The sequence below is a fragment of the Girardinichthys multiradiatus genome, chromosome Y, assembly GCF_021462225.1.
Source record: "Girardinichthys multiradiatus isolate DD_20200921_A chromosome Y, DD_fGirMul_XY1, whole genome shotgun sequence".
In the NCBI taxonomy this organism is placed as follows: Eukaryota; Metazoa; Chordata; class Actinopteri; order Cyprinodontiformes; family Goodeidae; genus Girardinichthys; species Girardinichthys multiradiatus.
Genome location: NC_061818.1, coordinates 405,343 through 432,022, shown reverse-complemented (window position 1 = coordinate 432,022; position 26,680 = coordinate 405,343). Strand labels below are relative to the sequence as shown.

Here is a 26,680-nt window from a genome sequence, read left to right as displayed (position 1 = left end):
GTGTTCAAAAATGTATTGCTAACATACCAACAAAAACTCATACTACTTGGTATACAGTTGTTCCAAAACATCTGGGCCTGTAGACTAATAAACGTTATTCACAAAGCATCTTAGGCCTTAAGAGAGCTCCTAAAGTGAACATGTTAAGAATAGCGAGGAGGACTTTTAGTGAGTCTAAGAGCGTCTTAAGCAGAGAAGATGGTAGAAAGACGGAGAGTTATTCTTCGAACAATTAATAACTAAATTGATAAAACACTACGGGCTCGATCACGCAGGGATCCACCCCCTTAATAGTCGCGTAAATTAGAACATAAACTTCTATAACAATCATACAATTATTAAGATAGACATAAGATAAACCTTATCATCCTCCTAGGGGGAAATTAAATGGTTTCAGCAGCAGGACAGGTTAAAGGTGAACCTCTAGTAAGGTTATATTAGGGAGAATAAATAATAGAAACAATAATAAATAAAGATGAATAAAAAGTAAACAAAATTACAAACAATATAGAACAGAATTATTTAAATATTTACAGACTAAAATGCTTTCAAAAGATACATTTGGCAAAAATTGTAAAACTCAAAAAAAAAATATTTCTATAAATACAAACTAGACTAATTAGATTTAAGTCTGGACTTAAATCACAGCACATGAATATACTTTTCAGTTCAATTCACTTTATCTACATAGCCCCAATTAACAACAAATGCCATCTCAAGCCATTTCACTGGACAAGACCCAATTTCTTTACAGAACTACATAATCAAGTCAACACAACAGATTCAAATTCAATCCCATCCATTCTAATTGGATACTATACCCTTTATCCTATATAATAGAATGCATTCAAATTCAGCATATAGTGCCTATTTGTAAAATGTTGTCCATCTAAGGAAGCCCAACCAGTTGCATCAAAACACTGATTCACATACTGCTCATGAGCAAGCATGTGTTGGCGGGGGAGAGGAATGACTCCCTTTTAACAGGAAAAACATCTAGCAGAACCCTTGTCTGTATGAGTGGCCATCTGCCAAATCTTTTAGGTGTTCATTCATGTCTTGTTAGGTCTGCAGTTGGTCCATCCTCTCTTTATGTTCAGATGATAGATTGAACAGAGCTCTGGGAGATGTTCAAAGCTTGGGATATTGTTTTAGAACCTAACTCTTCTCTTCACAATGTTCTCCCTGACCTGTCTGCTGTGTTCCTTGGTCTTCATGGTGCTGTTTGCTCTCAAATGTTCTCTAAAGACAGAACCTCTGAGGCCAGAAACAGAACATCTCTAATAAATTTAGCCCACAGCTGGGCTCTACTTACTGATTAGGTGACTTCTGAAGACGGTTTGTTTAACTGGAAACTATTTAGGGGTATCCGAGTAATGGGAGATAGCAAAGAAAACCATCACTTTCCTTCCAGCTCCCAGTTATACTTGTGTTGATGTGTCATATCAAACCCAAATAAAGCAGATTGACGTTTGAGGCTGTGAAGTGACAAAATGTGGGAAAGTTCATGGGTATCAAATACTTTTGCAAGTCGGTGTATGAGAAAACTAAACAACTAAGACATTTCAGGTTACAAATGTATAACACTCCTCATTGTGATTTTAAATGAGGTGATTTAATCACTAGTGAAGCTTGTTACTGACTTTCACTCATTATTGTACTCTTGTATTGCATAACTAATATGTATAACAGCATGTTAGTGCATGAAGAAACCTGACCTGTTAATAATCTTGTTTAGTATATAAATCTGGAGAATCCTGAAAATGAAATAAATTGGAAAATAAGCACAACAGGGCCCGTATTCACAAAGACCCCTATAACTAAAAGTAGCTCCTAGTGACGTCATTCTAAGAAAAATCTTGAAATTTCTCCAATTCTGAGATTTTTCTTAGAATTTTCCCTTGGTAAGATAAAAGTTATTCACAAAGCATCTTAGGCCTTAAGAGAGCTCCTAAAGTGAACATGTTAAGAATAGCGAGGAGGACTTTTAGTGAGTCTAAGAGCGTCTTAAGCAGAGAAGATGGTAGAAAGACGGAGAGTTATTCTTCGAACAATTAATAACTAAATTGATAAAACACTACCGGCTCGATCACGCAGGGATCCACCCCCTTAATAGTCGAGTAAATTAGAATATAAACTTCTATAACAATCATACAATTATTAAGATAGACATAAGATAAACCTTATCATCCTCCTAGGGGGAAATTAAATGGTTTCAGCAGCAGGACAGGTTAAAGGTGAACCTCTAGTAAGGTTATATTAGGGAGAATAAATAATAGAAACAATAATAAATAAAGATGAATAAAACGTAAACAAAATTACAAACAATATAGAACAGAATTATTTAAATATTTACAGACTAAATTGCTTTCAAAAGATACATTTGGCAAAAATTGTAAAACTCAAAAAAAATATTTATATAAATACAAACTAGACAAGATGAAGTACAATAATCTAAGTACTATATACATAGAAAAAAGATGTAAATGAGGTGACTAAGTATTTGCTGTATTGTACATGATGATGTCAGCAGCATCAGCCTAAATGATCATCTCCAACGCTCCCCGTCTGTGGAGAAGTTCTCTGGTGTTCTGCTATCTCCTCTCTAGCTTCTGATTGCAGCAGGTACCAGAGCTGCTCACATTCCAGGCCGCTGCTGAAAGCAGAGGGAACAAAGCATTGATGTGCTGGGAGTGTCTGTTTGTTCCCACCGTGACCACAGGACCAAATCTACCTTTCAACACTCCTCTCTTCCCCTCAACCAGCAGGCTCTGCTCCTCTGGTCAGTTCGCTTTACTCCACCTTTTTTCCTCTGTTTTGTTTTGGTCATTTTACCAAACTAAACCTCATTAAACAAGAAGATCACAGGAAAATGTTGAGTTTAATATTATTATGAAAGTAATTATTCTTTGTAACAAGAATTCTGCTCTACGGGGTCTCATTATCTCATCATGATAAAGTATATGCCATCCCACAGCAGTGTGTGACCAAGTTAGTGACCGGCATGAGGAGGTTATTGTGGCCATGCATGGTTCTCTCACACACTAGTGTTAAATGAATAAATTGTTAAATTACCATCATGTCTTGTTTCTTCAGACATTAATCATCTGATCCATTAATTATATTATATTAAATTATATTAGACAGAATTAGGGCAAGAGATTTCATTTCAAGTTTAAAAAATAAGTTAGAAATGCATCACATAATTATATAAGAGAAACAAACACTTCTGATATTGTTGGAAAGATGTTAAAGATTTTCTATAAGGCTGCATTATGTAATATTGCAGGGGATGGCCTAATTCCAGTAGGTCTGGCAAACATCATAACCATGTTAATCCAATCAGCACTGGAACAGACAGAGATGGTCAATGAGCATAGTAGTTAACAACTCAGCCGCTTATTGAAATATTTGGAATGAAAATCTGACAATCAGCATTTATTTCACGGTACCCTCACCTTAAACATAATTAGGCTATGGAGCGCTCACCCAAAACTAAAAACATTGCACCAGCGCAGACAGAGCCGAGGAAAAGCTGTCAGATATCATCCTGCAGTGCAGATCCGAACACAACACTATGAGAATATCATTGAAAAAGTGAAGAAAAATTAAACATGGCTTTCAAACTTTTTTACAAATAAAAATCGAAACTCAGCATTTGTATTCAGCCCCCTGAGTGAATACTTTGTAGAATCACGTTACACTGTAGTTACAGTTCAAAGTCTTCAGAAGTATGGCTCTACCAGCTATGTACATATGAAGCTTTTGCCCATTCTTCTTTGTAAGGTAGCTCTATTGGATTCTTAGCTTGATTTAGGTCTGGACTGTGACTGAATCACTAACAGATTAACCTGCTTTGATCTAAACAATCTCATCTCTTCTTCTATGATCAGATTTCCTTCCTTATGCCCACAGCATGATACTGCCACCACTGTGCTTAACTGTGAGCATAAGCTGTTGAGGGTGATGTGTGATGTTTGTTTTCCACCACACAAACTATTTTGCATGTAGGCCAAAAAGTTCAAGTTTGGTCTCATTTGATCAGAACACCTTTTAACCAGAAACAGAACTAGACTCATTAAATTGGTCATAGCAGGACTCTGGCTGCATTGTAGATAAGGTTTGCTGCTATGGATTTTGCTTAAAAGTACCCGCATAAAGGCGCTAAAAGCTAATGCATGGCACAAATTTCAGATTTTGACTATGTATTATTTTCCTTCCACTTCACAATGACGCTTTACTTTGTGTCTGTCACAGAAAATTCCAGTAAATACATTCAGGTTTGTTGCCATAACATGAGAAAAGGAGGAAAAGGTCAAAAGGCATGGATGACTTTACAAACCAAAAGTACTGTACATGTCCAGTCACAATATACCAAGACAGCATTTTATCCAAGCAACACGCAATATTTCGTTAAGACCAGTTTGGTCCCGACCAAAAGCGGACTTTATTTTTTTTGTTTGGTGCGGTTTGCTTTCACATTGTACTTTCCAAGTGAACTATAACTTGTAACCAAAGGCACGCGTGTGACGATATTTGCTCCCATTAATTTGTACATGTGGAATGGCGTCAGCAAATATGTGCTGGAACCTGTAGGAGATGACAGGCTTTGTGTGCCCTGTCCAAGGCCGGTTCGTATTCACACCACAAGCAAACCGCAAGAGACTTCGTTTAGAAGCAAACCGAGACCACTTCAAAAAGTGGGTCTTGGTCCGGTTGTTTGGTGTGGACCAAGGGGGGAAATGAACTCTGGTCCGTTTAAAGCGGACAAAAAGTGGCAGATGTGAGTACAGCCTAAATAACATGGGTCCTAGATTAGACAAATCTAATAGATGTTAGGTGAAGGACCAGAGTAAATCAGAATGCTAACCTCAAAATCCAGTAAAAGACTGAGACGTGCACAAATACCCTAATATGGTATATGGCATGGTTAGAATGTTACCATGTCTTAGGATAGACAGTCCTCGTGCCCATTGGGATTTTAAGATTGGATTAAGGTGATACAAATGAATTTTAAAACGGTTTATATGCGAAGGTAAGGGACAGAGAACAGCAAACTCAACCCTCTTAGCTACCTAAAGAAAAAGGAGACAGGGCCCTCCTAAACCTAGGGGAATATTATAAGGCAACACAAGTGTATACTTTAGTATACTGGTGTAATCCAGTTTATAACTCATTAGAAAAGTATTGAGATATCAAGTAATAAACATCCCATTCAACCAATATTAGGAAAAAAGATATTCTTCACTGTTCAGGAAAAAAAAAACTGGAACTAGATCCAATCACAGAATTGACCCTTACAACCTGGTATGTTATCACCAAAGAACAATAAGTAGGAAAGAAAACTGGTCTACTGTTGGATGGATGATAAATTTGAACCAGGGACAATTGATTACATGTTTTAACCATGGGCAGGAATCACCAGACAATGGCTTACATCACATGTACCAGCAGAAAATGAATGGAGGAAAATAACAGAAGAAATACACGACATAGAGAAACTAACCTCCAAAATTAAACTGGAAGAAGGACAATTTCAAAAAGACTGGGGAAAATGGTAGAAATATGAACATGAGCTAAGGAAGAAGATGTAAAATTATGAGTACGCTGTAGCATCTGATTGTTTGATTGTACTTTAAGAAATACAAGTTGGAAAGATTGTAAAATACTTGTAGTAAGATGGAACAAAAAGTTACCAAAAAAAAAGGGTTATCATGTCTTATGGTTAATGTGACTGTTTTAAAATGAAATGACCAATAAATCCTTCAAACACAGCATCTCAAACACATTGAAACAGATGTAAGCAGAAGAGAATGAAAGCAGAGAAGTGCAAGTTGAATGTAGATGTAATGTAAACGGTTTTAACTACACAAGGTAGGATTTTTGAAGATGTCTGATCCTCACTGCATGCAGAAGGAAATGACTTGAGGTTTCCACTGCCTCCAGGAGCCTTCCAACAAATGATAAGTAAGGTAACTTGTCAGGTGGTCTGGTTTATATGTTTATTAGTTTAAAAGGGTGCAACCACTCTGTCCCATCCTGCAACTGCAGCCCCATCTACTGTTAAGGTCAAGTTCATTTGATTTAAGGTCACCTATCTTAAAGAGCAGGTCTTTGTCTTGTCTCTTTATTTACCAAACTAAACTGCCTTATGTTAACACAAGGAGCTATTTAAACAATACCATGTCATTTTCGCTCTACATGTTTACAGTTCTCCTCTGATTTGCTTATCATATACTGCAGGGTTCAACAAATATGTCGCTGACACCACTGTATCTGTTCGTCTGGATAGTGACAGATATTTGTCCCCTCAGTCTTTAATAAATTCCCATCCATGTCCTGCTACCAATGTTTCTAGCACCAGTTTGCTAACGTGCTAGGCTACAATTAGCATGTTTTCTCTCTGTTTTGATATTCCTCATTGATAATTTGTCTTGTAATATATATCTAAATGCGGTTCCAGTTAACCGTGTGGACAAAACTTCATCCCGCTTACGCTTTGTTTCAAACATCATGATCACCATTCCTGGTCTTGTACAACGTCTGGCAGTGATTGTGTTTCTACAGTGTTTGAATGTATTCAGTGTATAGCACTGCACTGATTTGATGCGCTGCACTTTTCAACTAGTTAGAAGCAAGTGGAAGCTAAGGAAACAAGAGCAGTCTATTCCACTAAATTTATCAGTTTAATTGGATACAAATCCATGTGGTGGGATTCTCACAGCTGGCATTAAGGAAAGGAAAGCAAAGATTTCCCGGGTCTTACATACAAAGAGAGAGCTGTTGTGCCCCATTAATCCTGGTTCGTGGATTTCAGAGGTCAGTCATGCTTTTAGTTCATTCAAAGAGGAGTACCTGTGAGCTGATCTGATCTATGATAGCAGCGGTTATTGTAAACACGCACATTTCCACAGAAGTCTGATGTCAGGCTCTTCATGCACGGCCAAGTGGCATGTGGAGCGCCATCAAGCAGCCATGAGGAGCACTTATAGTGTAACCAATACTTCAGATTGAGCGTTCAGGATAATATAAATCAACACAAACTCAATGGCTCCCATCAGTCCCACGATGACACAAACAGCATGGGCGTTTCTTAGTTCCCTAACCAACTAATCAGCCCGGGGAGGGCAGCCTGTCGAACACAGAAAGTACCCTAATCGGTGCAGCTAGCGTGGCTCAAACTTCCCACGCAACACCCTACCCACCACAACAAGCAGAACAGACGTCTAAACCACGCATCTTCATCACATTAAGCACAACTTCGCAGTGGCCTTACCTTTAATAACATTACTAAAAATTGTAGCTCTGAATTCTTCTTTGGCCTTCCAATCGAAGTCCTCCCCATGGATAATGCGCATCTGTTTGAGGAAAGTGGACTTGCCGCTTTCACCCGCTCCGAGCAGTAAGATCTTTACTAACCTTTTAACATAGGTCTTCTCTCGACTAAGACATCTATCTATCTCCTTCGACTTCCGGAGTTGTTCTGCCTCCCTACTCGTGAGGAAACAGTTTGGAAAACATAGCGATAAAAGGGAGCGGGACGGCAGGAAATCCGCCATCTTTGAAACAACTTCATCGATACAGTGTTTCGGTGAGAGAGCTGAGCACACCCGGACCGCTGCTGCCTTCACGTATCGTCCGATTTCTACACACCTCAGCCTACACGAAGAGAGGACGACACAGATGCTCAAATCCCCTAAAACGATATATATATATATATATATATATATATATATATATATATATATATATATATATATATATATATATATATATACACACACACACACGTTTTGTCACGTGTCAGACTCTGAACGCAGCACAACGTGGCGCGTGCCGCGTGAGCGCGCTCAAGCGTCAATGTTTGGGTGGGTCATCTGATTTTTGTTTTTTGAAGAAACAGCAGTGGTGGTGATCCATTATAGTTTAAATTTATAGAAGGTACGACACAAAATTAGGGATGATAAGTCACAAGTAAATTTAATATAATTAATTTATTCACTCATTCATTAAAGAAACAGAGGCACGGTCATTTTTAATAACGCCACTGCAGATATGACAAAATAATTTAAAATCAACAAGCTGGACATTTTGATTTCTGAAATACATAAACGAATAAATAGAGAGAGAGAGAGAGACTGTAATTCCATATTTTGAGTGATTGTATCTCAGTACCTCGGGGGTGTGGGGGTACTACCACACTACCCTGGTTCCTGAAAAGGTTTCTAAAGTGAAAACACACCTTTTATGTATTAGAATGGTCCAGTCAAAGTCCAGACCTAAATCCAGTAGAGAGTCTGTGGAAAACTCTGTCTAATATGACTGAGCTTGAGCTATTTTTGGAAAGAATGGTAAATTGCTTTATTTATGTTTGTGATGAAAAAATGTATACACATATTGGTTTCACACCAACATGAGTATGTTCTTCCTGGATGGTCAAATAAGAAAACCACCATCACATTTTTTATGATAATTCAAACTTGAAGCTACAGCCAACCATCATGCGTCTTAGTTCCTTTTTTCTTCAATTAAAAACCCCATCTGGCCTTTCAATGGAATCACTGGGGGAATTCTGGTTGCTGATTGGTTGATAAATGTTCCCCTCCTTTCCTGTAATCCATATTCAGTAGGAGTGTGCTCAGATCTGCTGCATGAACACATTTGTCTCCCTTCAGCTACAACCATTACACCTTGGACACTTCACACCTGTATTTTATTTCATTTAATCTGATTTAGTCTTGATCAAGCTGCAAAAATGACGATCAGAACAGCGCGTCCTAACCGGGGGCAACATTTCCACCCTCGTACACACTGCCTCAAAAAGGTTGGTGAAAGCATAACAATGTGTTCTTGATTTTTTGCATTATCACTGATTGTGTTAATGTTTTTTAAATAAATTTAAACACTTGCTGTAAAATATTTGTTTCAGACAACAGAGCTAATTTTATTTGGACTGATGGAAACCAAAGTCAAATTCCTTGTTTGTACTGACAAACTTGGCCATTAAAGTTGGTTCTGATTGTTATTATACTTAAATATCCAGATTACATCTTTTGATGCTTTCTAACATTTCAGAAAGCAACAGTTTATCAGCAGGAAGACATTCCCTTAAGGAAATTAGATGGTTTTTGTTGTTTTTTGTAGGGATCTGAAAGCAGGTGTATTTCCATAAGGTTTTTAGGTAAGCCAACAGAAGAGCAGAGGCTTGCTAAAGATAACGTCTAATTCCACTTATGGCCAATCAGCTTTGTTGCTCTGCAGTCAGAGTTCTCTGCCAAAGAAAGTATTTTGCAGATTAACGTGACATTAACAGCTCCTCTGTTAAAATATTCTGAATTATAACTTTGATTGGAATACTACAGGTCCTTCTCAAAATATTAGCATATTGTGATAAAGTTCATTATTTTCCATAATGTCATGATGAAAATTTAACATTCATATATTTTAGATTCATTGCACACTAACTGAAATATTTCAGGTCTTTTATTGTCTTAATATGGATGATTTTGGCATACAGCTCATGAAAACCCAAAATTCATATCTCACAAAATTAGCATATCATTAAAAGGGTCTCTAAACGAGCTATGAACCTAATCATCTGAATCAACGAGTTAACTCTAAACACCTGCAAAAGATTCCTGAGGCCTTTAAAACTCCCAGCCTGGTTCATCACTCAAAACCCCAATCATGGGTAAGACTGCCGACCTGACTGCTGTCCAGAAGGCCACTATTGACACCCTCAAGCAAGAGGGTAAGACACAGAAAGACATTTCTGAACGAATAGGCTGTTCCCAGAGTGCTGTATCAAGGCACCTCAGTGGGAAGTCTGTGGGAAGGAAAAAGTGTGGCAGAAAACGCTGCACAACGAGAAGAGGTGACCGGACCCTGAGGAAGATTGTGGAGAAGGGCCGATTCCAGACCTTGGGGGACCTGCGGAAGCAGTGGACTGAGTCTGGAGTAGAAACATCCAGAGCCACCGTGCACAGGCGTGTGCAGGAAATGGGCTACAGGTGCCACATTCCCCAGGTCAAGCCACTTTTGAACCAGAAACAGCGGCAGAAGCGCCTGACCTGGGCTACAGAGAAGCAGCACTGGACTGTTGCTCAGTGGTCCAAAGTACTTTTTTCGGATAAAAGCAAATTCTGCATGTCATGCGGAAATCAAGGTGCCAGAGTCTGGAGGAAGACTGGGGAGAAGGAAATGCCAAAATGCCAGAAGTCCAGTGTCAAGTACCCACAGTCAGTGATGGTCTGGGGTGCCGTGTCAGCTGCTGGTGTTGGTCCACTGTGTTTTATCAAGGGCAGGGTCAATGCAGCTAGCTATCAGGAGATTTTGGAGCACTTCATGCTTCCATCTGCTGAAAAGCTTTATGGAGATGAAGATTTCATTTTTTCAGCACGACCTGGCACCTGCTCACAGTGCCAAAACCACTGGTAAATGGTTTACTGACCATGGTATCACTGTGCTCAATTGGTCTGCCAACTCTCCTGACCTGAACCCCATAGAGAATCTGTGGGATATTGTGAAGAGAACGTTGAGAGACTCAAGACCCAACACTCTGGATGAACTAAAGGCCGCTATCGAAGCATCCTGGGCCTCCATAAGACCTCAGCAGTGCCACAGGCTGATTGCCTCCATGCCACGCTGCATTGAAGCAGTCATTTCTGCCAAAGGATTCCCGACCAAGTATTGAGTGCATAACTGTACATGATTATTTGAAGGTTGATGTTTTTTGTATAAAAAACACTTTTCTTTTATTGGTCGGATGAAATATGCTAATTTTGTGAGATAGGAATTTTGGGTTTTCATGAGCTGTATGCCAAAATCATCCGTATTAAGACAATAAAAGACCTGAAATATTTCAGTTAGTGTGCAATGAATCTAAAATATATGAATGTTAAATTTTCATCATTACATTATGGAAAATAATGAACTTTATCACAATATGCTAATATTTTGAGAAGGACCTGTATATGGGGATTTCAGATAGCAGTACTTGTTATTTCATCATGCATTAAAAACAAGAATAAACTACTTAATGAAGAACTTTAGGCTTTTATTTCTTTCACTTTGACGCAGTTGGTAGTTCGAATCCCAGCAGGGGGTCTTTCTGCATAGAGTTTACATGTTCTCCCGGTGAATGCATGGGTTCTCTCCCGATATTCTGGCATCCTCCCAAAGTCCAAAAACAGGACTGTTAGGTTAATTGGTCTGCCTAAATTGACCTTAGGTGTGAATGGTTGCGTACATTGTTGTTTGTCCTGTATGTTTCCCTGTGTTGGACTGGTGATCTGTCCAGGGTGTACCCCGCCTCTCACCCGTAGACTGCTGGAGATGGGCACTAGTTCCCCCACGACCCACTAGGGAAGAAGTGGGTATAGAAAATGGATGGATGGATGTATTGCTCTTTGTCAAATAAGAAGTGACCACACCTGAAACTACAGAGTGACTCTATTTGGATAAGTTGCAGTGATCTTCTTATTATCTTTTGCTTTCCATTAGAACAGACACACACTGATATGAGGGAATGAAATGATATGTGGTATTGCACATTATCAAATTTTCTGATGTGGCAACAACAAACACACATTTTATTGGTATAGCATGTGACAGACCAATCATTTGGAAGTGAAAGGAAAATGATAAGTGCTTGTCACTGAGTTGAAAAGCATGTGTGGTGTACATTTATGTACAGACCCCTGAGTCAATACTTCTTGAACCACCATTTACTGCAATTACAGCTCCAAGTCATTTGGGGTATGTCTCTATCAGCTTTAAACATCTACAGATAGAAATATCTGTTCATTTTTCTTTGCAAAAAAAGCTCAAACTCTGTCAGACTGGATGGAGAACATCTGAGAACATCTGTTTTCAAGTCTTGCCAAAGATTTTTAGTTGTATTTACTGTAGGTCTGGACTTTGACTAGACCATTCTAACGCATTAATATGTTTTGATCTAAACCAGAGGTTTGAAATTCCAGTCCTCTAGAGCCAATGCCCTGCAACTTTTAAAAGCATCATTGTCCCAATGCAGAGCAAGGCGTTCGAGGGATTGTCAGCTCACATCTCTAGGAGAAACAGACTGGAGCTTTGTCTGTCGTTCTGCAGTCGCTGCTCCAATCTGTTGTGGTAAAGAAAGAGTTCAAGCAAAGTTCTCGATTTACTGATTTACCCATTTACCCCTTCAGACCCACACCTAAGGTCACTAGAAAGAGATGTTTGGATTTAGGTCCCTCCTGGACCTGTTACCACCACAACCCGATCTTACATAGGCAGAAGACAATGGATGGATGGATGGATGGATGTGTATTGAAGCAGGGACACATCTAAAACTTGCATCACATCAGTCATCGAGGACTAAAGTTTTAACTATTGTAGCTGGATGTTTAGGGTTGTCGTCCTGCTGGAAGGTGAACTTCCACCCCATTCTCAAGTCTTTGGCTGCCTCTAACAGATTTTCTTACAGGATTATCCTGGATTCAGTTCCATCTATCTTTCCATAAACTGACCAGCTTTTCTATCCCTGCTGAACAAAAGCATCCCCACAGCATGATGCTGCCACCATCATGTTTCAGATGGTCAAAAAGTTCAATATTAATTGCTTTTGACCAGAGCCCCTTCTTCCACATGTTTGCTGTGTCCCTACATGGTTTGTTTCAAACTTCAAATTAGAATTCCTTTAAAGGCGACATATAATACTTTTAAATTCTTCCTTTCACCCTAAATCATTAAGTTGTGGTCTATATTAAGTGGAACTGCAATGTTTTGTTCTGAATTTCTTGTTATTATAGCTCTACAGGTTCCTCTTTTACCCCTGTTCTGAGGTGAGTCTAAGAGCAGCTAGTTTTGGTCCGGTCTCTTTGAATGATACTGAGGCACTTCACACTCCACTTCAGGTCAAAGATGGTTCCGCTTTAACCCATTTGGCCATTTTTGTAGTTTTGTAGTTTGATATCAACGTTGCAGAAACAAGACAAAAATGGCAAAAACAATGCAAAACTGTTTATGTAATAATATTATTCAAACCACACAGTACGGTTCTGTCCTCAAAGAGCTAATAGCAGCACACAGACATTAACATAAGCAAAAGGGACGATGCTACTGCTGTCAGAACAATGGCCAGGATATCAACATGCAATGAATTTAGGTCTAAAATTAAGGTTGTTGCCATTTTAACGTTTTTTGCAGCTTACCGCTTTGCTTTGTCTGTCGTTTCCAAAGACAGAAGGAACTTACTGCTTAATCAGATTAAATCTTTCAGCAAATTGTTGATACTGGCGGAGGTTGCTGAAGGCACTCATCCTTCAATTGGGGGAAATAGGAATTTCCTCACTGATGTGGGAACATTTTATGAAAAATAAAATTTAACCAAGCACTTCACAGAGGTTCTAGTGCTGGAGGACGGTGTAATGAATTGTGTTTACTCGAAAGAGGTTGATAATGTTTAGGCTGCAAATGCATTTATCAGTCAATTTATGTGTATGAATGCTTCTTTCTTCCAGCTAGATGCCATTATGATGGAGATGCAGGACCCAAAAAATGGAGTCAAAAGCTCAGAGCAGCAGCTCAATGTTACCACCATCCCACATGCCATCACTGGTGAGACACATACACACACACGCGTGCAATGTGTTGTTCATAACAATCTTATTGTAATAAACTGTTGGTACCGCCAAAGTCCAAGGATGTATTTTTGAACAAACAGACTCATTTTTATTGTTGGCTACTGCCTTGTATCTTCACCACAATGCATTCTATTTTGCAGTTAAAACCAGATATTTAGATGTAGTGCATAAACAGACACATAACCATTTGTCTATCCCATTTAAATTTAAAATGTTTGGCCATAATGGCCATTGTTAAGCCAGGAGGTTAAATATTCCACACAAATGGGGGCTTCCAAATAAACTATGACCCTAGAAAAAATTACAAAATGTATTTTGTTCTGTGCCCCCATGAAAAAACACTGGCCCCACCCTGGCCCCCCTGGTAAATTTGGTGTAAAACCCCCACTGGGCGCAGGGGTAAAACATGTGACCCATATTCAGAAGCTTCAGTCCTTTTTTTTTTAACGTGTCCTGTTCGGCAGAGTAGCACTCAGAATTGTTGTCTGAGTGATGGGAAGAAACCCAACAGATTTACTTTCACAAGTGGAGCATTACAGGTAATGCTATAATGCTCTGCTTGATATATATATAAAAAAACTTTTATTATTTATTAGAAACTGCTTTGGTATTATTTTAATTGCAATGGACGCAGAGACGGAAACGAAAAGGATAAAAGCAAGAAAGAGACATCAGGCAAAAAGGAAAAAGGGAAAGAACGTGAAAAGTATGGAGAAGAGAAAGAAGGGTGAAGAGATTCCAAAATAACACCCCAGAAGACTGCTTCTGCACCTGCAGAAACATACAAGGGTTGGACAATGAAACTGAAACACCTGGTTTTAGACCACAATCATTTATTAGTATGGTGTAGGGCCTCCTTTTGCGGCCAATACAGCGTCAGTTCGTCTTGGGAATGACATATACAAGTCCTGCACGGTGGTCAGAGGGATTTTAAGCCATTCTTCTTGCAGGATAGTGGCCAGGTCACTACGTGATACTGGTGGTAGAAAACGTTTCCTGACTCGCTCCTCCAAAACACCCCAAAGTGTCTCAACAATATTTAGATCTGGTGACTGTGCAGGCCATGGGAGATGTTCAACTTCACTTTCATGTTCATCAAACCAATCTTTCACCAGTCTTGCTGTGTGTATTGGTGCACTGTCATCCTGATACACAGCTTCAGGATACAATCTTTGAACCATTGGATGCACATGTTTCGGTAGTCCTTGGCAGTGACGCGCCCATCTAGCACAAGTATTGGGCCAAGGGAATGCCATGATATGGCAGCCCAAACCATCACTGATCCACCCTCATGCTTCACTCTGGGCATGCAACAGTCTGGGTGGTACGCTTCTTTGGGGCTTCTCCACACCCTAACTCTCCCGGATGTGGGGAAAACAGTAAAGGTGGACTCATCAGAGAACAATACATGTTTCACATTGTCCACAGCCCAAGATTTGTGCTTCTTGCACCATTGAAACCGACGTTTGGCATTGGCATGAGTGACCAAAGGTTTGGCTATAGCAGTCCGGCCGTGTATATTGACCCTGTGGAGCTCCCGACGGACAGTTCTGGTGGAAACAGGAGAGTTGAGGTGCACATTTAATTCTGTCGTGATTTGGGCAGCCGTGGTTTTATGTTTTTTGGATACAATCCAAGTTAGCACCCGAACATCCCTTTCAGACAGCTTCCTCTTGCGTCCACAGTTAATCCTGTTGTATGTGGTTCGTCCTTCTTGGTGGTATGCTGACATTACCCTGGATACCTGGATACCGATAGGTTGATTGTGAGGACGCTTGTATATAAAAAGTTTCTTCATAAAAATTTGCAATAGCGAGTGTGAGGAGCCAGAGACCTAACCCTCTGGACCTGAGACAGACACGGAGGAGATCTGAGCCACAAACATCCAAAGGCCCCTCAGAGCATGGGAACCCTAGGACTACCACCACCACCGGGACTACCGCAACCCCACCCAGAGAAGATCAGAGGAGAGCCCCAGGGGAACCACCAGCAGCCACAGTGCAGAAGCCGTAGCGAGTTGCAGCGACAAGCCCACAACAAAATTTGTAATGTACATGTGCATGTCATGAAAATGCTATAAGTGAGAGTGTCTAAGTTGTAGATTAAAATTGGGGCCCAGGCTGCCATGGGACCACGGAGATGGAAAACCCTCAAGGCACTCCAATGACCCACACATCAAGGCCCTACGTGAGTTGATACTGTGATGCAACGGGCGGAGGGAGTTGTCCGGGGATTGGGAGGCAAGGACTGGGGGGGAAAAATGCTCTCCTAGGGATTCAGCTCCCCAGCTGACCCCAATCGGCACCCCCGTTTGCCGAGTTACATCAACGGAGGAAGGCACAGGCACATCCACCAGGCCCAAGGCTAGGGAAAGGCACCGGGCCCCGAGAACCGTCCAAAAACCGGGACCAACATCCCCAGCTCCGACACCCAGTCCCCCACCCGAAGAAGCCACAATAACTATAGAAGAGGAGTCAGCTGGAAGCACGCAGCGATGACCAAGAGTGCGGCCCCACTCAAAAACAAAGAGCAGACCAACGGGCCCAGCAGAATAAGAATACGCCACACAAAAGAGGGCACATGACAAACATGCTCAACCATCGCTGAATCCACTGTGCAAAGCCAACAGAGCGCCCAGTCCCCAATGACCCCAGCCCAGCACCGGATCCCAGCCACAACCAGGGGAGCGGTGCAACAAAACATGCTCCATACCAACACCAAGGCAGCCAATAAGCCACACCCGACCCAAAACAGAAACTGCAAACTTCCAGCCAGTATAGGCACATGAACCCCTCCATAGACAAACAAATCGAAACCGCCAGCAACATCCAAGCCAGTCAAGCAAAAATGATAGAGCCAAGCTGTAGCTCCCCCTGAGCCAACACCACAGAAACAGCGACACCACACATCCTTCCATACATCTGTAAGGACACTGTGAAAACCACCAACCCCAAGCACACACCACCCACTGAGATCCACATAGCAAACAAGCAAACCCCACCTCAGTACAAGGCTGAGAAGCCCGATTCAACCGCTAAGCCCAGCGGCGCCCACCTCGCAGCACCCACACATGACGGCCATAGCCGCACCGCACAGGACCATCACCCCACCACCACAGCACGCCATACAGCGGAGGACAGAATGTAGGGAAGAGCACCCAAAGCCGTGCAAAATCCCACAGATGTGCCCCCACCAGCCTCCCAAAAATAGAGCCCCCCTGCAAAAAAAAAGACTCCCAACAGCATCCAAACGCAAGAACACATGCCAGACACCCATACCCGGATGTAGCCCAGTGAGAAAACCCACACCAAAGCCCACAAAAGGCAGAGAGCCCACAGAGCCACAACCAAAACCCACCGAGAAGCCGAGACCACTCCACCCCGAGAATAACACATACCAGCCCACCCGCCCAAACCATGCAGACCCCTCCGACTCCCCCCACCCCAACATCCAAACAACTCCCAGAACAAGACATTAGACCCCCAATTTTGCCCCACACCCTCCAACAGACTGTCCACCCCACCAGCAGAATGCATTTCTTGAAGGAGAGAGCACCTGCAATGAGATGGTACCTCCCCGCCAGCTTAGGAGGCCCTTTACCCCACCAATGCACTGAAGGCCTCCGAGCCAGGGCTGGGTGCCAGTGCATGCACTGGCCAGAAACCGCAGCTACATACCTGCCATGACCCAAATCCCCCAGGCCCAGCCAGAACCCCAGCCCGGGGGTGACACGCACCCAAGACACGAACCCCAACCCCTGATCCCCAGACCTACCCAGGAGCAGTATTGCCACCAGGCCAGTAACCTATGTCCGCTGGCACAGGCCCCCCAAAAGCATTGCACGCAGCCACCAAATGTCACCTCAGGATCCACCAAAGAGGCTTCAGTCCTTGATACAGCCCATCACAGGTTCGACTCTGCTGCATGTCTCCCCCCCACATTCCTGTCAGCTTGATTTAATGTGTAACCATGAGATAAAGCTGTAATGTGTCTTTTTCTACTGTGAATGTAATTATCTGGTTTTAACTGTAATGATAAACAATGTAAAAATTCTTTATGGTCATTTTCCTCTTATTCTCAGCATCATATATGTCTCTGTGTTTTTTAATTTCAAATAGTTGAAATATTGTTAAAGTAATTGAGGTTCTTCATCAGACCTTATATGGTTTATATTCAGATGTTTATGTCATTACTCATCATGGGCATGAATGTAACAATAATTTTGTCCATTTACTGTTTTTTACCATCCTTTTCTAAGGGTGAAGTTATTATAAAAGGCAACTTGTGTGATTTTGTGTGAGGAAGAAGAATTAATATGCAGCAAGATTCTCCATATCTTCTATAAGTCTGTTATGGAGAGTGAGATATCTTCTGCCATCATCTGCTGGGGTAGCAGCATTAGAGCCAGGGAATTAAAAAAGCTCAACAAGCTGATAAAGAAGGCTGGCTCTGTTCTGGGGACTCCTCTGAAACCTCTGGAGATCATTGTACAAAGAAGGATTCTTAATAAAATGAAGAACATTATGGAGAACCCTGAGCATCCTCTTCATAAAACTGATGTACAACAACAGAGTGTCTTCAGTCAGAGTCTTCTTCAGATCTGCAGCAATACAGACCACTACAGGAGAGCCTTCTTGCCCACAGTCATCAGAATCTATGACTGAAATCTGTATAATATGAGCAAAATCAACATTTAATTTCCCTTTGGGATTTATTAAGTATTTTTGAATAGAATTGAATTACAATGTATTGTGAATTTTTCTAAAGTCCACTTGGTCAAATTTACATGTAGGGATTTTTGAGGAATCACTAATTTTCTTGGAGGAATTGGTTCCCCCTTTATGACATGGCATTTTAGCATAGCCCACCAGTTTGTAAACAGACTTAAGGTTGGGGCTTTCGAGCTTTTTTGGAGGGGAGGGTCCAGAGCTGTCTTTTGAAAGTCAGAGAGGAACAGATGAGAACAATACATTTGAAGGACTGTGCCGTCTCCAAGAATTTGGAGATAGTTTATTTTCATTGTTACTCAATCCACTTTGTGCATTGTACTTTTACCACTGGCAGTGAAATGGCTTCACAGCATGATGCTGCTACCATCATGATTGACAGCAAGTACAGTGTTCTTAGATTTAAAAGCCTTACTTTGAGGCTTTAAACCTGCTAGAGGCTTTAACTGTAAAAACTGTGTAATCACATTCCATTAAATCAGTCTTCCAACATTACCCAAGCGAGTCTAGGCTTGCCCAGTTACATGGAAAGCCACCAAGAACTCCTGCCAAAGATCGTCAGAGTTTCATTATTTTTCCCCGTCACTCTTAGATTCAGCATGCACTAGTAAATTTAACATTCACATCCATGATGAAGAAAGAACTTCTTACCACAGTCATACAAAAATAAATGTAGAAAGGGAGGCAGACCCTTTAGTTATCAGGCTCCTCTCCTGTGGAACCAGCTCCCAGTTTTAGTCCGTGAGGCAGACACCCTGTCTACTTTTAAGGCTAGGATTAAAACTTTCCTTTTTGATAAAGTTTATAGTTAGAGTGGCTTAGTTTATCCTGAGTTATATCTGTAGTTATGCTGCTATAGACTTAGGCTGTTGGAGGACATAATGACCACTTTCGCTCACTCTGCTACATTTTCCTACAATTCTCCAGTTTAGCATTATTTACTGTTATTGCAGCTTTTAACTTTATGTTCTCTCTCTTTTTTTTCTGTCATAGAAGCTACATCTGATCTGGCATTGATTATTTGTGGAACCTCCCTAGAGGGAGGCATTGGCTGAGCTACTGCTGCCAATAACGTAATGTTCTCCTATACAGGTGCTGGTCATAAAATTAGAATATCATAAATTTTTTTATTTATTTCAGTAATTCCATTCAAAAAGTGAAACTCACATACTATATTCATTCATTGCACACAGACTGATATATTTCAAATTTTTATTATTTTAATTTTGATGATTATGACTGACAACTAGAAAATTTCGGAAGAAATTTAGACCGGGCCTGCCTCTTGGTGCGTGCTTCTCGGACCGGAGGTTGCTATTTTTATTGAAATTCATTGTCTATGCTATTTTCTATGCTATTATCAGCTTTCAAAAAATCATTAGTAAGCATGGAAGGGTGATGAAAGAAATTGCCCTTTAGGGTTAATCACAGTTGTGTGGGTGTTGAAACAGCAGTACATGCACAAAATGGCCGCCATGTAGTTGCCTCCTATGAAGATGGTCAAAGGGTTAGGGGTCGGGTCAGGTTTAAGCCATAGAAATGAATGAAAATCAATGGAAGTCAATGCAAAGTCGTCAAAAAGATAGATGGATGTGTGTGTGTGTGCTTGTCTGTGTGTGTTTGGGTGGGTGTGTGTGTGTGTCCCGCTGGAAAAGAGTTAGTGGTAGGGTCATGTTTAAGCCATAGACATGAAGAGAATAAAGGGAATTCCTCACAAAGATAGTAATCCATGCATGTGTTTGTGGGTGTGTGTCTGTGTGTGAGACACAGAGAGGCAGAAAGAAAGACAGAATCACATCCAGACATATACAGTAGGAGATACACAGAGCTATAAATAGAACAGTGAGGAATGAATCAGCCAATCAGCAAAGAGCGTCAGTGTAACTTGACACCTGCTGTTTCTCACTCACGCAGCACCTCTCTCTCTGTCTCCCCTGGTCTAGGCTTTATAACATGGAGGCGCATGCTCCCGAACAACTGGCCATAACTCTGAAACCGTAGGGGCGATCGACGTCATTCTTGGACCGTTTTTATCAGAACGGACAGGGGAACGTGAATATTAACACACTTTTGTTGAAAATATAATAATAAAGGCACAATGCTGGGTGAAAAGAGAGGGAAAATGGAGAAAAAGACAAAAATGCCTGAACATGCTCCCAAACAAAGTCTAATATCTGGGAATCCGTACATGGTATTTGAAATTTTTTTAAACTGTGGGCGACAGCTATCCCTCGTCCCCAATCATGGAGATTTTCATAGCTCTATGTCATTCACAGTATAAAATAGGATGATGGAAAGAAATGGTGTCACTCATGGATTACTGGTCAAACTCTCATTGAAAATACATGGGAGGCCTACAGAATTCCTGTGAGTCTTGGCGATCGAGGGGGTTTTGACAGAAATCTATGAAACCTAGAACAATTTTAAAGTTATTGTGTGAAAGCAGAGGCCCGGCCCTACAAACGGACCGAAAATTGTGACTTTAGAGCGAAATTTGTGGCCGTGAAGGCCAGTTAAAAATCATTTTTCCTGAAAAAAATCCCCTCTTTCTACACTCTAGTAACTGCCATCTCCACTGTTAGAGTGTGATTTTGTCGCAAACTTTGTGTCGCTTGGAGTCAAATTTTAGAGAAACCGTAGAAGTTATCAACAAACCGTTTTCATTTCTGAAGAACCGGCGGATTTTTCTACAAACTGAAAGTCAAACTGTGTTTCTAGGTGAAAGTATGGCGATACAGTAGAGCCTCAAAAACAGTGAATTTTGAAGATTCCTTCGCCCCTGACTCCATTCATTCCTATGGGGATTTTGGGGGGGTGGTTTTTCGTAAATTACGTCGCCATGGTAACTCTAAACGCCAATAAAAATAATAGCACACCTCCCGGGACCGAGCCGGACGTTTTAATGTATATATTGTGGGGGTGCGCGCTGCGATTCGGGCCGCATTAAAGTGGATAGGTTTTGACCAGGTGAATAATAATAGGTGCCTGCCATAGCAATGCATAGGAGAGCAGTGCATTGCGTGAAAACCCCAAATTCAGTATCTCAGAAAATTAGAATATTACTTAAGACCAGTACAAAAATAGGATTTTTAGAAATGTTGGCCAACTGAAAAGTATGAGCATGTACAGCACTCATTACTTAGTTGGGGCTCCTTTTGCCTGGATTACTGCAGCAATACTGCGGTGCATGAAGTCAATCAGTCTGTGGCACTGCTCAGGTGTTATGAGAGCCCAGGTGGCTCTGATGGTGACCTTCAGCTCTTCTGAATTATTGGGTCTGGCGTATTGCATCTTCCACTTCACAATACCGCATAGATTTTCTATGGAGTTAAGGTCTGGCAAGTTTGCTGGCCAATTAAGAGCAGGGATACCGTAGTCCTTAAACCAGGTACTGGTAGCGTTGGCACTGTGTGCAGGTTTCAAGTCCTGTTGGAAAATGAAATCTGCATCTCCATAACGTTGGTCAGCAGCAGGAAGCATGAAGTGCTCTAAAACATCCTGGTAGACGACTGACCTCAAGCAACGTGGATTCTGTGCCTCTGCTCTCTTCCTGCAGACTCTGGGACCTTGATTTCCAAATGAAATGCAACATTTACTTTCATCAGAGAACATAACTTTGGACCACTCAGCAGCAGCCCATTCCTTTTGTCTTAAGCCCAAGTAATACGCTGTCTCTTGTTCATGAGTGGCTTGACACAAGGAATGCGACAAATGAAACCCATGTCTCGCATACATCTGTTTGTGGTGGTTCTGGAAGCACTGACTCCAGCTGCAGTCCACTCTGTAAATCTCCCCCACATTGTTGAATGGGTTTTGTTTCACAATCCGCTCCGGGGTGCGGTTATCCCTATTATTTGTACACTTTTTTTCTACCACATCTTTTCCTTCCCTTCACCTCTCTATTAATGTGCTTGGACTCAGAGCTCTGTGAACAGCCAGTCTCTTTAGTAATGAGCTTTTGTGTCTTGCCCCCTTGTGCAAGGTGTCAATGGTCGTCTTTTGGACAGCTGTCAAGTCAGCAGTCTTCCCCATGATTGTGTAGCCCACAGAACTAGACTGAGAGACCATTTAAAGGCCTTTGCTGGTCTTCTTAGTTAATTAGCTGATTAGAGTGTGGCACCAGGTGACTTCAATATTGAACCTTTTCACAATGTTCCAATTTTCTGGTATACTGAATTTGGGGTTTTCATTAGTCGTCAGTTATAATCATCAAAATTAAAAGAAATAAACATTTAAATATATCAGTCTGTGCGCACCTATATATGATACACTTGGCCCTGTCTTTCAGAGTTTAACCTTTTCTCTCTTCTAGGCATAGCTATTGGCTGAGCATCTACTGTGACTAACTAGATGTGCTCCTTTTCATCCTATAGACTTGAAAACGGGCTCAGATCCTATCTACTTTGCTGTGCGTGTCTTACTTTTTACTTTCTTTAACATAGAAAGTACTCCTAGATCAGTGTTTCTGTGTTGTTTTATGTGTATGCTCTGTTCTCTCAAACCCACAGTCAGTTGTATCAGATGGCCGCTCATACTGGTTCTGGTTCCGCTTGAAGTTTATTTCTGAGGGGAGTTATTGGGGCTTGAGACAATATTTGTTGCGACTTAGTGCTATATAAATAAACTGAACTGAACTAAATTTAATAGAATTAAACCATAATCAGAAACACTATCTGCTATAAATGGTTGATCTTTATTCATTCTTTTGCATAATATGAAAATGAGAGACTGTGCAAAGACAACAGCAGGCTGCCTCAGTGCCTAAGCTGCCAACAGTGGCTAAATAAAGCATCTCATAAGTGGATTAGATTTGAACAGTGCTTTACAGGTCAAAATGGCTTTGCAGCCTATAGGATTAAGTTGTGGCTGCATGCAGATAAACCTTCAGCCAGGATTGAATTAGATATTTTGTTTAGCGATCAGGTTGGTTTTTATATTTATCTAAACAAAAACCAAAATGTTCAACATGCATTTTTAAACCAGTTCATGAAGTCTCTGATATGTTCAACAACATCTGAGCTTCATCTGCCACATCCAGTTCAGGACGGGAAACTGTGAAGCAAACACAAAAGAAGTTTATTCCCCTAAAGTATTTTCACTTTTGACCCAACTGTTGCAGTTTTGTTGGATCAATATCACATAGCACACCAGTTTGATTGAGAAAGCTGAACCCTAACGTATTACCTGGATATCTAAAATTAAGTATTGTTTGATACTATAAAACCATCACATAGCATTTCATTTGTCACAAAAGTAAATGTTAGGCACTGACAGGACATGATTCATTAACTTGATAAGCCTGATTACCGTAATTGTGCCTCATATTTCAAGTTTTTCTTTGTTTCCAACCAGGTAGCGACATTATTGCTTGGATTAGCAACAAGATGAAGACCACAACAGAAGGTAGGAGCTGTGAATGTTGAAATCTGTCTCTTTTCTCACTTTAGCACAGGGTTTTACTATTGAAAAATGAAAGGGTTTCCAGTCCCTGTATGAACAAAGCAAGAGGTGAGTACCCATTCTTGACAAACATTCTTACTTGTTCCCAGTACAAGTTGGACTTCATGAGGGATGCCCCTTGTCCCTAATCCTGTTTGTGGTATTCAGGGACAGGAAGAGGTGGTCGTCTGGTTTTGGGAATCTCAAGGTGTCATTACCTCTAAGTCTGAAGCTGTGTTTCTTGACCGGAAAAGGTTGTACCGATTCCTTCTAGGGTTGGAGTCAGTCTCTGCCTCAAGCATAGGGGCCAAAGAATATTAGGGGTATGTCTGGCTTTCCCTATCTGTTACTCCTTAACCCGATCTCAGATAAGTAGAAGACAATGGATAGATTAAAGGATGAAAGGCCAGAGAAAGTGTACTTTTTTTGAAAACTACTACAAAATTAAAAAGGTGTTTATTTAGTCTTTCTACTCGTATAAGTATTAAAATGAAAAAAACAATAAATACATGTTGTTGATGACATTATTGTAACATGTGATTGTTGTTATAACAATGATGATAATGTTGGATTATTTCAGCCCCTGCCTAATATTGATAAAACATTTTTACAGAGCTGCGGAAATGAGTATTGATGTTTATTCTTTTCTCTCTCTCCTATTTATCAGAACTGCTAAATTACATTATGTTCTCTGGATGCTGTATAATATTATTCCCAATTTGTTTAACATGGTTTAACAGAGTGGTAGTATCAGCCTGGCTTGGATCTGACCAGGAAGGGACAGGTCTCAACTGGTGTCCTTTTCTCTGTCTGAACATTAAAAGAAAATCATAGAAAAATATACAGTTTTGGTGAAGAATATGCACAAAATTCAGTTTTTACATGCTAATGCTGTCCTTGCATTGTTTCACACCAAATATAATATTTAAATGAAGAGGAAAATTAATTCACAGTCTTATAGTTTTCAGATTTTTTCACAAAATTAGACTATAGTAAAACATGACAGTTTATTGAATTACGGTGACAAATGAATAAACAATGAATATGATATTCATGAATTACCATCTTGTTAACTTTATTTTTGCTTCTCACTATGCACACTCCAGAAGCTCAGGTCTTTGGCCCACTGTTAGTGGCTTATGGCTACATCTACCCCCTGCAGAACCATAGGAAGCTGGTGATGTGTAACGACAGCAGCCTTTACCGCTTCCAGGTACAGCCTAATCACTGCTTCTTCACTGCTACCTAATGTTATCAAGAGGTGATTCTTTCACTAAAGCGATTCAGTGAATAATAAAGGGATAGTTCACATTTTTTAAAGTGAGGTTCTATTAAAACAAAACTGCCAACAGAGCTAGATCCTGCTGATAAGATATTAACTGCTTATAACCTTTAAACAGAACCTCTCATACCTGTTGAACTATCTCTTTAAGGCACATGAAATAAATCCTGATCATCCATGTTCACTCATGCTGATCAGCTATCTGTAGATGTTGTGACTGTGAGTGGAATAATGTGTGCTGAGGTTTAATCTCTAATCTTTATAGGCAAATACATAAGTGAGTAACAAGACAAAATTGTCTTGTTACTCATTTGAACAAACATTTGAAAAAAATCACAATTTTGAAAACTGCATTAATTCCTTAGTGGAAAACACCCCACCACTCCTTACAAAAATCTCAGCCATGCCCTTAAGTGAGATAGAAGGTGGACGAATGCTACTATACTCAAAATTATTGATACCAGTACTAATGCTTAACCTTTTCAGACCCCTACTTCTGGCCAACACAACAATGGGTTCCAGAGGACTCTGATTATGGTAGGTGTGATATTTTATTGCAGGGTAGAAAAGTAATGATGAAAGTTGTACAGAAAATCATGTCTCTGTTTAGCTTGCATAAACTAAACATTTGGCATTAATTAAACGGATATTTCAGGATTTGGTTGGTGTAGTCTCCCATGTCGGTGTCAGGCTTTTCCTCTTTTTAATTTGAAGATCTTCTATATTCAGCTCTGTCTGTGTTCGCTGTGTTAAGTGGTCTCTTTCCCTCAGTTCTCCTGCTCAGTCCTCTTTCACAGCTGTTCAACATTGTCTTTGTTAGACTTACCTGGTTCCTTCATCATTGAGCACATCTCCTCAGTGTTTAAGATCCCTGGTTTTCATTGTTCTCCACTGGATTCTACTAGCTCCTCTGGTTTTCATGTCATGCTCTTCTCGTTTTTAGCTTCTAAGTTCTCCCTGGTTTTTAGGTATTAAAGATTCACTTCCTGATCCAAACCTCACATCATGTCTTGTCGGTTTTTTCTGGTGTAAGGTCAGATTTGAATCTAAAAGCTGAATCAAAAACCGAACGCTTCCTATTATTTCAACTTCAGACTCAAGCGTATCATTGTGGTATATGTAAACAACAGTGTATGTAGAACTTTTTAGTCAGAGTTACTGTCTGATATAAAAGTAAAGTGCTGTAAAAAGCAAAGATCTTATATCTAAACCCTATTTTATTGATTTTACACATCATTACTATTGTCGTTCTATTCAACAGTTACTCTGACCAGAAATGCTTTATATAGACATGCTTAGTACATGTGTCACCTGGGAAGATTGTTGATGCTCAGCCTTTTATTTCGATTTCCCATGGAACAATCAGCACTGGAGTAAATAACTGTCCATTGCAAAAATGACGATGGTGTAAAGGTTTATAACATAGCATAAACTGCATTGATGATTTTCAGGTTGGAGCTATTTCAAGATGGTAGAAATCTGCATTGGGTTTCGACCCTCTTGGAATAATCCTGAGCTTCAGCCTCAGAGTCCAATTAAATTGGATTTATTTGAAATGAAGATGCCAGGAGAATTAAGACATTGACTCCAAAACCTCTGAAATATCC

The 26,680-nt window shown here is 40.5% G+C and overlaps 1 protein-coding gene and 1 pseudogene across 1 annotated transcript in view; one reads left to right on the top strand and one right to left on the bottom strand.

Moving 5' to 3' along the window:
• LOC124864591 (guanine nucleotide-binding protein subunit alpha-13-like) overlaps window positions 1-7,620 on the bottom strand; it is a 33,714-nt gene extending 26,094 nt beyond the window's left edge. Inside the window, exon 1 of the mRNA XM_047359428.1 lies at window positions 7,277-7,620. Within this exon, the coding sequence (XP_047215384.1) occupies window positions 7,277-7,559 (283 nt within the window). The 5' untranslated portion in view covers window positions 7,560-7,620. The remainder of the gene's footprint in view (window positions 1-7,276) is intronic.
• A 1,056-nt stretch (window positions 7,621-8,676) lies between these two features.
• Window positions 8,677-26,680, top strand: part of LOC124863888 — a 30,901-nt pseudogene continuing 12,897 nt past the window's right edge.